This window comes from Elephantulus edwardii, unplaced genomic scaffold (genome assembly GCF_000299155.1).
Source record: "Elephantulus edwardii isolate Elephantulus edwardi_28Jun2011 unplaced genomic scaffold, EleEdw1.0 scaffold00018, whole genome shotgun sequence".
Taxonomy (NCBI): Eukaryota; Metazoa; Chordata; class Mammalia; order Macroscelidea; family Macroscelididae; genus Elephantulus; species Elephantulus edwardii.
In genome coordinates this window covers 2,922,428-2,935,605 of record NW_006399768.1, presented here as the reverse complement: position 1 = coordinate 2,935,605, position 13,178 = coordinate 2,922,428, and the positions used below count along the sequence as shown (strand labels likewise).

Genomic DNA, 13,178 nt, shown 5'->3' with positions numbered 1-13,178 from the left:
TAGTAAGTAGGATCTCTGGTGGCTTAGCAGGTAAGTAGTTTCACTACTAATCCAAAGCAGATGATTGAGTTCACCAGCTCTCCTGAGAGTAAATCTCTTCTCACGCTATTTACACCCTTTGAAAACTCATTAGAGAGTCAGGAGTGAGTTGGCTCTGAATCAACAGCAATGAATTGAGCTGTGCTCTGTCCTCCTGGCATGGAAGGATAAATCCTGGGTTGCTAATTTCAGCAATTCTATGCCACCAGTTGCACCTTGAAAGAAAGACAGTCTCTCATTTCTGTAGATTTTGAGCCTTGAAAAATCAGGAATGGGCTCTGTAAATGGAAATGGACTTGATGGCTGTGGGTATTAGGTTCATTATGAGATTTAGCTGAACTACATATGTACGGTACATATTTTAAAAGCACCTATTCTATTGATTTAATTGATAGTTCATTTAATATGATTATGTAAAGAATTTAAATATCTTTCAGAATCTTGAGGTCAGAAATAGAAATCTAAGTTTAGATTATTGCAAATCAGACCAAGCAAGTAGAAGGAAGATATAAGAATAAAGTGAAGACCCTAGGAACGCCCCCTAGAGATAACTCATAGTGGGAGAAGCATGAGCAATCTCCTCCTGTGTGGTCAGCTGCCTCTGAAAACCCACTGGAAGGTCAATAAATCCTAGGTACAGGGAAGTTTGGTGAAATCAGAAAGATTGGTTCTCTGTGGAGGAGGGGTTTTCCTTGGGACAAAAACATTTAATGAAATTGAAATAAAAAGATTTGCTTTATTTACAGAAAATAAATGAAAAAGGAAAAGGGAACGAAAGAGAACTGGTGAAAGACTTTTTTAAACAGAACAATGGCATCTGACTTAGAGCTAAGAAAATTTCACAACCCTGATCAATTCCATAGTAGTTGCATTTTCATCCACCATAGCTATACTGAGGAGAATGTGTCTTGAATAAGGTGATGCAATGCATGAATGCTTGCTACGATGCAGTTTTACTGTTGGTTTGACTGAGGATAGTGCTGCTTGCATTGCATGCTTTCATTCAAGCAGTTTTTTTTCTGCTTTCTGTGGTGTTCTAACAATGGAAGAAAACCAACCCCCAAGAAACCCCACAAAGAAAACAGCACAAACCATGGAGCTCCTTTAAACAAATAATAAAATATAGACACCCTCTGGTAGCCAAGTGGTAAGGAGATATGCTATTAACCAAAAAACATGAGGTTCAAATCCTCTAGCTCCTCTGCAAAAAAAAAAAAGATGGGCAACCTCCTCTTACGTGATTTATACCTTCTGAAAACCTGCTGGAGGATACCTTATGTATATGTTCCATTTGATGCTAGATAACAACCACCACAGAAAACGTTAAAAAGAGTTTTGATTAAACCATATGTAATTTAATGAATTGCTAACCAAAGTGTCATCACTTCAAATCCACCAGCCACTTTACAGGAGAAAAAATGGGCACACACCATAAATATATTCAGTAAAAGTCTTGCAAATATGATAGAGAGTTGTCTTGAGTTGGGGCCAACTCCACAGCAGTGGGTAGCAGCAGTCATCAGTCAGCAGTTTTCAGGCTCACTGGATTTTTACTTACATGAGCTTCGGAGTCCCTATTTCCAAACACATAACTTTTCAGTTATATAAGAGAATTCACTCTTTCTTTTTTACCTTTTTTTTAAAAAGAAAAATTATTTCTCTACCTCTTGCCTGATAATACATAAATAGATCCAACTGATTTATTTAGTTACCTATCTATCTATTGAAGTATGCCAACCTTGAATTTCCTACTCTTGTGATCCATCCATTTCCTTGTTGAAGTCTAGGAGGTTACCTTAGATGTATTGTATTATCAATGACACTGAAAGATACTTATCAGTTCATAGTGGCTAAACCCTAATTAGGGAGCTCTGGCGGTCTAAGCATAAGAATCTGTGCTGCAGTCCCAAAGGCATGGTACACGAATCCAACAGCTGCTCCGTGGGAGAAGGATTGGCAATCTCCTCCCTTGCAATTAACTGCCTCTGAAAACACTGGAGGGTCAGCTGTTTGTTGGTTCCAACTCCACTGTACACAACAAGCCCTAATTGGCGAGTTTAACTACTTACATATTGATGTTCATTTCTCAGTTATTGAAAAACAATTTGGAAATACAAAGTATTCAAGATTTCTAAATGTTTATAACTCTTTAGAAGTTGATATTGTAAAGGCTATTTTTTCTGGTTTTCTTTTTGACATTTAAAAATGTATTTTGTTCTGCCCAGTATACTATCCCCCATATCTTATTGTGTGCAGAGGAAAAACGAATTAAAATAATTTAAGTAGTAATGAGATATTGAAGGAGATACAGTAACACTTTGGCTTACACTGAGCTTCATACCTGAGCGCAAAGCCTCTTTCTGAATGCTTTCATAGTCATGCCAGTCCTTTCTTCTCAAACCATTTGTCCATGCATAGAATTGCCCATCTCCTAGGCCCACTGGAAATGTCTGTGGAAAAGGAAAGTTTTCAGAGCATAAAAAGGTAGGTATTTCCTCTGAATGATAGGTAAACACAGCTGGGCACATACTAGGCAATCAAAGAATATTTGTGAAATAAGGAATTCTTCTGAGTGTACTTCCAAGAATACTATTGCTAATGACCAGATTGCTATGCGCTAATAAAGCCCACAAACAAATAAAAAACCTCCTTAAGGGTTAAACTTTAAGTTTAAAATGAAAATTCCTTTACAACTACTTAACTACTTCTGGATATTAATAATTGTGTTACATTATCTCCTCTAAACAAAAATGTCTAGTTGTTTTCATATGCCCAAAATATAAATATCTATGGTTCTATTAATTTTGGTGTTAACTTGAATTAATTTTATCCATGATATGTACCATTTCATTACTTTTAATCAAGTGTATTTGAACGGGTTGGCAATAATATTAGCAATCATTCTTTGAATGCTGACTATGTCCCAGGTATTATGATAAACAGTATGTGATTAGAAATTTCTTTACTTCACAATAGTCTTTAATTATAAAGCCCTATTATGTTGTTCATGAAACTCAGGCCCAATGAACTAAAATATTTTCAGTTACTCTATATGAGTAGTTGTATCAGTTATATTAAGATCAGGATTGTGATTTTAACACTAGACATTTTGTCTATATTTCTATTGTACTGCAGAGTTACACTTACAGTTGAAATTATCATTCACACAACAGTTTGTGTCACAACATATGCTTTATGCATTTCCAAAACAAAACAGGTTGTAATGTCACATGAATAATTATTTGTCTATATTACAGAAACTGCTTCTAATTGTTTTCTTTTGTGTGTGTGTGTTTATTTCAAGTGAGGTGGATTGATTCAGTGACTGGGTAATGTGGGTAGGTGTGTCAGAGACAGTGCGATTGGCACAGGACAGTGCAGGGTTTAGGGCTGTTATATATAGGGTCACGATGAGTCACAAGCAACTCAATAGTACAATAACAAGAACATGATGAAACAAACACTATTTGAAGATATTATCTTCATAATTTTAAAATAGTCATGATAATGTGAAGTGAATGGTTTCACTTTTGCACACCATTTTCCTTTTTGTTGCTATTGTTCATTTTTGGAAATAAAAACTACATCTACAAAATGAAGAGAAGGAAATTGTCAATTTATTAAAAAATAAAAATTAAATCTTTTCATGACATAGTTTTATTCCTCACAAGAAATTTATTCTCTAATGTCTTTTGAAGAAAAGTCTTTTGTTTGAAATAATGTAGCCAATGTGTTTAAGAAAGTCATTAACTTAACTCTATAGCTTGCTAAAGAACTACTCGTTGGAAAAGAAGAAAATAAAAAAGAAAAATAATTTGAAGAAACAACAGTAAAATATCTTGGAGAAAAGGTTTCCAAACCAGAGCCTAAAATGTATGCCTACAAAACTTAATTATCTATATTTCTTTCATAAGGTTGTAGATAAGGGGTTTGTACTTTCATGTCCATGCAGTGGACACCTGGTATACCCAGTATAGAAGTATATTATGGATTGAAGCATATAGATTTCTCATGTAAAAGACAAAGGTCAGAATGCTGATGGGTCAATTTATATCATAATATTAATTCTAATCACAATGTACTTAAGATCACAATGACACCTAGTTTTCATCAAGTTGATTTTGACACATACTGAGCTCACTTATGTCAGAATAGAACTGTTTCACACGGTTTTAATGGAAAAATTTATTAGAAGTAGATCATCAGGCCTTTCTTCCAAGGCATCTCTCTAACCTCCAAATTTTCAATTGATTGCTTGTACCTCCCGAGGACTCTATTAAGAATTCACTGAGTGATTAATCTTTCAGAATCAAAGTGATCTAGAAACGTGTCAGGATTATTTAACTAACTTTATTCAACTGTTTCTTTGGGACATAAAAATTATGCAACACACCTAATTTCCATATTCATCATCAACTGTCCTTGGGATAAAGAGTTCTGAAGACTATAACATGTGTTTTCCTAACAAGTATAACTTAGTTTCTTTATATAAAATATATTGCCAAAACTATAGCTCTCTTCCTCTACTCAAAACTTCTGATGCCATAAATCTGAATTAAATCAAAACTCACTGCCATTCAACCTATTATTAATGACCCTACAGAAAAGAACTACTCCATAGAATTTGGAAGGCTGTGAACCTCGTAAAATCAGACTGCCACATCTTTCTTTCTGTTGTGCATCTTCTGAGTTCAAACTGTGAACCTTATTAGAGAAGTACTTTAGCCAATGTGTCACCAGAGTTCCGTTAACTGTTTACACCGGTCTAAAACCACCACATTCTCATTTAAACTCCAATCTTCTTTGGGGAAGAAGTCTAGACTGCTGATGGTTCCCAGAAATACTGTGGTTGTTGGAGTAGAAGAGACAACCCACTCCCTTATTTAAGTGTCAATCACTTTATTTTTACTTTACTTTTCCCTTAGAAGTACCTTGTACATTCAAATCTCAAATAGGTGGAAAGTTAGATTTACCATTTGTTTATGATTATCTTTCCATCTTGCAGAATTTTTATTCTTTATTAAACATTTAATTGATTTAATATTATTTAAAAGAAACCTCATTGATGTAACCATTAAAACATTAAGCTGTTATATGGCATTGGTAAGATTCCATCACCCTCTCCATAGAGAACAATGTGACAAGGTGATAATCTACTTTCATAAAGATTTACAGCCTTGGAAAACCTGTAGGACTGTTTGGTGCTGTCCTTATAGGTTCACTCAGTCAGAATTGATATGATGGAAGCAAGTTTTTTTTATTATTAAGTTTAATGTCAGTACAAATAATTAACTTGAAAACATGGCAGGGATGAAATTTCTTAATTCCATTAAAAAGAAATGACATGTAATAATTAAGGAGAAAGTCCAAGTATACTGAAAAACTTTATACAGATTTAAGACAACTTTTCAAAAGTAAAAAATATTAGCCGCAGACAATGTATTTACTACTGGAGGCAAACTCAAAGATTTTTTAGGAGTTAAGTGGGTAATAAAAGTGGATAGGGAGCAAGTTGTGATATGTTAGGTACTGATCAGTCCCAGGACACCATGACACCATGACAACAAATTGTCACTTGTAGATAATCTTAAAGCAAAAATGGTGGCAATATGGAAACTCATGATGAATAAAAAGAAACAAAAACCTGTAGTAGAAACTTTGACTGGAATGTTTATAATCTCAAATTTTCTGCCATAAGAAAACAAATGGATTAAGAAACTGTGGAAACACAACAGAATACTATTGCTCTAAGTGGCAACAATCTTGTAATATATGACATGCAGGAGTCTAGAGCGCATTATGCTAAGTGAAATAACTCGGTCTCATAAGGACAAATACTACATAAGGACATTATTGTAAAAATATAAGGATAACTGAGCAAGAAGTATATAAATATTCAAAAGAGGAATAAGGGGTAGAGGGGAAAGATGTCATATAGGGAAAGATCAAATCACTAAGGTAGCAGAGATTACCCTGCAGATAGAAGTGTGAATGAATAGGTATGATTCAATGAGGACTTTAAAAGACAGTGTAATAATACACAGATCTGTAGCAATTAATTATATAAAAGAAAAGGCATATGAAGTATTGTATGAAACACAATGTAAATGAAAGATTGTATAAAACAGTGTACATGAACGAAAAGAAATCAATAAGAAAAAAATAATTTTTAAAAACCCCCCAAACCAAGGCACTTGTTCCTTACCTTTAAATTACAATATTCTAATTTATAAAAGCACATACAGAATTTGTATTGAGTAGAGGAAACTTTTAGTCAAGAAAAAATGTTTCTGCATTCTAAAACTATCTTTATGTCACTTGTAAAAATCAAATGGATTTTTCTTTCCATAAAAAACTATTGTTATTTTTATATGTGCCAATGAGTCTCTTGCAAATCATATATTTTTGGAAGACAGAGAGTCAAAAGCCATAAATTAAGGTTTGACCAACCACAAGGTTGGTCAGTCTACATATCCTCTTTAACGTATTGATGAAATGAGAATAATAAAAATAATATCTCTCTCATCCACTTTACAAAGTTTTGTGTTTTTTTTTTTAAAAAAAAGACTATATAGCCTTTAACATGGATTACATCTCAACATCAAGGAAACAAAACCTTCACTATTGGATCAATAAACAATAGTATGATAGGAAAAAAGATTGAAATTGTCAATGACAAAAAAATGTGTGTAAAATCTCATAGACTTTTATTAATACTTATATAAATGTCAGGGTTTTTTTTTGTTTTGTTGTTGGTTGTTTTGGGTTTTTTTGTTTTGTTTTGGTTTTGATTTTGGTTGGTGTTTTTTTTTTAACCATCTGTGCTTTCATTATAAAGATATATGAGTTATTTTTTGTGCCCTTGAAAAGTTACAACATAGCTACTGAGACAAACCTGGTGTTCATTAAACAAATGCTAAGCTGTGTGGGTCAGAATTTATCACAGTGTATATTAATAGTACAGAGAGACAGGTATGGATACGTATATTGGTTGTGATTAAGTTTCTTACATATAAAAGCCAGCTGGGTACTATTTCAAGCAAACAGATCACTTCTGTAAATGTAATGTATAGCATGTATTACAAAAAGGTAACCAGTAAAAATAATTTTATTCTATGATTTAAAATCAAGAAAACTGCATCAGAGTTGCATTCTTGGACACACCTTTCAATCTATATGCCAAGTAAATATACAAGAAACAAAGCTATGTGAAGAATTATGCAGCATTCCAATTGGAGGAAGGCTTACTTTCAGCATATAAAATACAGATGACAAATCTTTTCTGATTTAGATCAAGGATCATATAGCCTCCAGTATGGATTACACATCAAGATCAAGAAAAAAAATTGAACAAAACCTACACCTCACAACTGGTTCAATAAACAACATCATGATAGATGGAGACAAGATTGAAATTACCAAGACTTTATTTTACTCGGATTCACAATCAAAATCTATGAAAGTAGCAGTCAAGAAATAAAGTTGTGGGTTTTGGTTTTGGGGTTTTGTTTTGTTTTTTATTAGCCTGTGTCAAAAGACCTCTTTCAAATGTTAAAATGCAAAGCTGCTGCTACTGTAAGTTCTAAGCACACCTGACTCAAACAATTAAATCTGCATCATGGTGTTAGAAGAAAACAAAACAAACAAAAAACCACATGAGTTTCCAGAATAAATTAATCTATCTTAGAAGTATAGCCAGGATGCTTCTTAGAAGTGAGAGTGGTGAGACATCTGTTCAAGAGACTGAACATATTATGAGAAGGCTTTTGTCCTTTCTGAAGGGCATAGTGCTTAATAAAATAGAAGTTCAGTGGGAAAAAAAAGGAAAATTCTTAAGATAGATACACAATGTGACTATAGAAGTGCCTCAAATGTGGCAATATCTAAGAAGATGGTACAGAACAGTGTTTCATCCTGCTGCCCATAATGTCACTATGAATCAGAACCAACTTGATGGACTCCAACAATAATCCCAGCATTAATTTATTATTATAAGAACCAGGTGGTAGTCCAGTTCAGTGAAGTTGTTGTCATATAATTAATGACGTTTTAATGATCATATAGTTAGAGACAAAAAAAAATTTGAACCAGATCTATCTGCCTTTAAATCTTGCAATTTCACAAAACAAACAAGCAGATATGAAGTTCTTTTTATAAACTCTTATGATCATCTCATAATCCAAAAACATTATTTTGCAAAATTTGTTAAGAAATGCCAAACTGAAGAGAAAGCTTGAAAACAAACAAACAAAAAAATTATTTACGAAACTTTACATTCTCTGCACTGAGGTAAAGAAGAAACCACTAAAGTTTCTTAGAGTGACATAAAATACTGTGCAGAAGCTAATTTTGTTGTTCTAATATATTTCCTTCCCAAGAATTATCCTAACTACAGAGCATATAATAGATCTAGAACAAAAGATGTTGTAGGGTTTCTTAAAAATTTTTGTATATGCATAAAATATACTGATGCTTGTCAGAATATACTTATGTCTTTTAGTGAGATATTTTCTTTGTAATATTTATAAATTCTTAAATGTTTTTTTTTTAAAATCTGACTCCAGTGTATTAAACATGTAAGTAAAATAAGTCTTAAGATTGTTTCAAATTTTAAAACTTTTGGTCCTCTTGACATGGTAAATATAGTAACTAAAACAGGACTGAAAACTTAGCTATGAAATACAGGAGGACACACTAAGAAATACAGGTGTCATTTTTAGAGCTGATAATTTTTAACGAGAATCTGGAATTCTGGTTGTTATAATTCATTTATTATTGCACAAATCTGGATTGTATACTATCTTGATTTTAAGTTTTTAAGCAAATCTAAGCATTTTTAAAACTGGCTGTTTCAGGCAGTAAATTGAGAACCATGAAACTTTCATTTGAACATCTTATTTCTGATACTCCTTAGCTAGGAAACCAGCATAATATCAACAATGGTTCTATCCAGTCTTCCTCTAAAATTAGTGATATTATCTTTTATACTGCATAAACTTGGCTGAGCTTCCATGCACCCTGACCTCGTAAATGTATCATTTGATTTTTATTAGTAGCTCAACTCCCAGAGAGCATAGAATGATCTCCCATATATCATTTTGATTTCCCATATATCATTTTAATTATATTCTTATACTATCTCTATAAGGTAGTTTTGTAGATAATTATTACTAGCTAAAGACAAAGACTGAAACATGGATTGGTAAATCAATGAAATAATACAATAAGCAAATCAGAGGGAAATGAATTTAAGTAAATGGTAACTGAATACTACTCTTTTTAGGATAAAAAAACAAAAAAACTGAATGACATGACTTTTCAACTCTCATATAAATTTATCTCATCCCGATGCTACCATAAAATTAAACACACAACTTGCAAGATGAAATTTTCTAACATTGTAATACTTTTATTAAACATATTTTTATGAGATACATGAACAAGCCTAGGCAGTTATCACACTAACGTTGTCAATAACTCCAACATTTAATTCTGAATTTTATATTCATATGGGGGCTTGGTAGCGTAGGCTGTAGGGAATTATCCTGTTAAACCAAAGGCTGTAAATCTCTGGTGGTTAGAATCTATGAGCTGCTCTTCTGAAGAAAGATAGGCAGTATCTTCTTATTATGACTTGGAGCCTTGGAAATCGAATGGAGGGTTGCTGTGAATTGGAGCCAACTGGGCTGAAGTAAGCTTGCACTTGGAATTTATATCCATATAATACAAGGATATAAAATTTTGAGAATTCTGTTGATATTTCTCTCCTTTCACTCTAAACTCCCTGCCCTGGAAATAATTTAGTCTTTAAAAAAGACTTCCTGTCTTTTCTTTAAGTGGAGATTAAACATCACACTTGCAAAGTTCAGATCATCCTCATTTTGTGATTTCTTGGAATGTTGTGAAGAATTTCTGAAGAAGGTCCTCTGTTTAGTTAGAACTCATGCCTGGGGGGCTGAAAAAGAAAGCAAAGGATTAGAGTTAAATGATATAGGGTTTTCTGCATTGTCATTTCATAAGTTTCATTCACAATTAGAATTGTCAATAAACAGAAGCTTCTGTTAGTAATAAGAGATCAGTAGCAGATTATTATGTGAACTAAAAACAGCATTATTAAGAAAAGTGTTGTAAGTTAAAGGAATCTAAAGTGCCTTCAAAAGTCTCTCTGGTATTAAGTAAGGTTAACAATTCAGCAGCAGCCAAAATCCAGCTGACATACAAAATTCCCATTTATGCATATGATGTAAGATGGTTGTATTACTGACCCTTAAAATTAATACAATTTTTCCTTTTCCCACCCATCACAAAGGAAACATATTAGCTCAGCAGGAAAAGCCTCCAGGGCAGTGATTGCTATGATACCACATACCTTGGGGAAATACTCAGAATATCAGCATCTTCTAATGATGACAAGTTTCTTGAGATTTCCCTCCATCTCTTAGTATTCTCTTTGTGACTCCTAGGGAGAAAAGTTTAAAACAAATTAAGATAGTTTAGCATAGAAGTAGACAGAATTTCTGTGGAAATGCAAAAGTGAAATAAGTTATGTGTAAAAAGTATTCTATATTAACCTTTGAGCACGACTTGGCCCCCTGATGATGGTGAGTCCACACACTGTGCGCTCTGAGGGGATTAGTTTTGGGTTTCTTGACCCCCGAACTTTCTTCAAGACATCATAAGGTGCCTCTAGAAATCCATTCTATCAGTTTATCAAGGGGGGAAAAAAAGAATCCTCCTGGTTCTCCAGAAATTAAATAACCTAAAATTGTGCCTCTATTTGAGCAAATGGTTTGGATCCACTAGGTGCTCCATGAGAGGGAAATGTGCAGTCTCCTTCTATGTGATTCACAGCTTCTGAAAACAGGGTCAGCCCTGAGTCAGTTCCTACTCAATGTGATAAAAACAGACAGAAAGTGAAACTTGTAACATAGAGATGATGTCAGAATTTGAAAGTAAAAGTCAAGACTGCTGTCCCATGATATAGAGATAATAAATAATAAAACTAAATAGAGTGCTAGTTTATCTCCCTTCTAACCTAAAAAAATAACTATATATGACCTCAGAATATATATCAGCCATGTGTTTTTGTGTCTGGTTAACAAAATAAACATTAGCACTGCATCCAGAATTATCACTGAGGAAATAAAAAAAAATACTTTGCAATTAAGAAATGTTTTATACAGCGTGGCCATGCTATCTATTTAAAACTTTTAAAACACCAATTTGCAAAAATATGAGCTCTGTGTGGCCATAACTATGACCATCTTCATATTAACTGAAATCATTATCACATGCAATGCATGTATACAAAAAATATGAGTCATCATCTTTTAAAAAGCTTTTCTACTTTGTTTAGAGCACCATTGTTAATAATAGTGTTGTGAGTTGGAGTTTTATATGCTTGTGGCTTTTGTTTCAAACTAGTATTTGAATAAGCTAGCTGTAAACTCCCATCTTGACAGCGTGATTGGCACAGGACAGAGCAGAGTTCAGGGCTGTTGTACATAGGGTCACTATGAGTTGCAAGTGACTCGATGGCACATAACAACAACAGCTGTAAACTGTGCATATAGTTGGAATATCCAAACTTGTTATTTGTTAGGTGCAAATAGCATTTATTCTGTTTTAATAATTGAATTGATGCTTTAAAGTCATTCAATCTCACTCTGATCCTAATGCCACCACCCTATGCCCAGAATTCTGGTCCTGATGCCGTAACCTCACTCCCAGAACCCCGGTCCTAATGCTGCAATCCTGTGCCCAGGAACACCTAATGCCAATGCCCACACAGGAACTTGATACGATGTGTATGTTGGGACTTAATGCTATGTGCTCCAGGAGGGACCCATGCTAGGAATGACACTAGATCTTGTGTGAGGTACTTTGAGTGGGAGGTGGGGATTCACTGATATTTGGATCATGTGAGATCCCTTAAATTCAATAAGAAGGGAGAGAGACACTTGGAGCTCATTCTTAAAGGGAAAACCAAGGCTTCCTGGTTTTCCAGTTAGGTTTTCAATCTCCACCTTGCACCTTCTCATGTCCAGCCCATCAACTGCCTGTAGCCCAGAGCACTTTGAGCTAGCCTTGCAGTGACAATTGTCTGACAAAGGAGGCTGCTTTCACAGACCTTTCCCTACCAAACTGAAGCAGATATTTCTTTGGCTCAGAAGTCAGAGAGAAACCAAGGTAGGGTAGCTGATTCACTCTCTTCTGGAGCAGTGATTTCAGTTCAAGAACCTGCTATTGCCTCAGACATGAAAAACCCTACCACAGAAATGTCACATAGAAAGCAGGCTACCTTATCATCTACAAATCCCAAAGAAAAATGTCACCTTCAAAAAATTACACAGTATCAATGGATTTCCTGAAGCCAGAAAGTCTGATGAAACTTTCTGACACAGAATATAAAAGAAAAATTATTGAATATTTTCAATGGGTGAAAGACAAACTTGAAGAATTACAGGACACTGCAAGCAAAAACCAGAAGGAGCTTTAAAAACAAAACAAACAAACAAAAAAACAAATGACAAAAAAAAACCCAAAGGCAATGTAAATAAAGAAATGAGATATTAGAGGCTCTGGAAAAATAAGAAACCACAAACCAAAATATGAGGACCAATCTTTCAGATGCTGTCAAAATGGCAGAGGGACCCGTGAACAAGGTTGAAGAGATGGAACACAGAACCAATGAAATAGAAGATAGAATTGTCACCACTGGTCTGCTAGAACAAAAAGCAGAATCAAAATGAATGAAAAAGAAGAAAACCTAATAATGTGGGACACCATCAAGAGAAAAAACAGGTGCATAATAGGAATCCTAGAACAGGAAGAAGTAACTAAAGGACAAAAAAGTTGTGGAAGACTTATTAGAAGAAAATTCTTCAGGCATAATGAAGAATGAGAATATATATTCAAGAAGTTAAGAGATCACCATATAGAATAGACCCCTAAATAAAAAGACCAAGACATATGATAGTCAAAATTGCCAGAAACAAAGATAAGGAGAACATTCTGAAAGTAGTGAGTGAGAAACAAAGAATAACCTATAAAGGAGAGTAGATAAGATTAAATGCTGATTTCTTAGCAGAAAGCATGAAAACAAGAAATAGTGGCATGACACATATTGAACACCCAAA

At 33.9% G+C, this 13,178-nt stretch overlaps 1 protein-coding gene across 1 annotated transcript in view; it reads right to left on the bottom strand.

Annotated features, from left to right (window-relative positions):
• GALNTL6 (UDP-N-acetyl-alpha-D-galactosamine:polypeptide N-acetylgalactosaminyltransferase-like 6) overlaps positions 1-13,178 on the bottom strand; it is a 2,113,891-nt gene that overhangs the window by 1,446,395 nt on the left and 654,318 nt on the right. Inside the window, exon 3 of the mRNA XM_006882210.1 lies at positions 2,381-2,489. Coding sequence (XP_006882272.1) covers positions 2,381-2,489 — 109 coding nt within the window. The remainder of the gene's footprint in view (positions 1-2,380; positions 2,490-13,178) is intronic.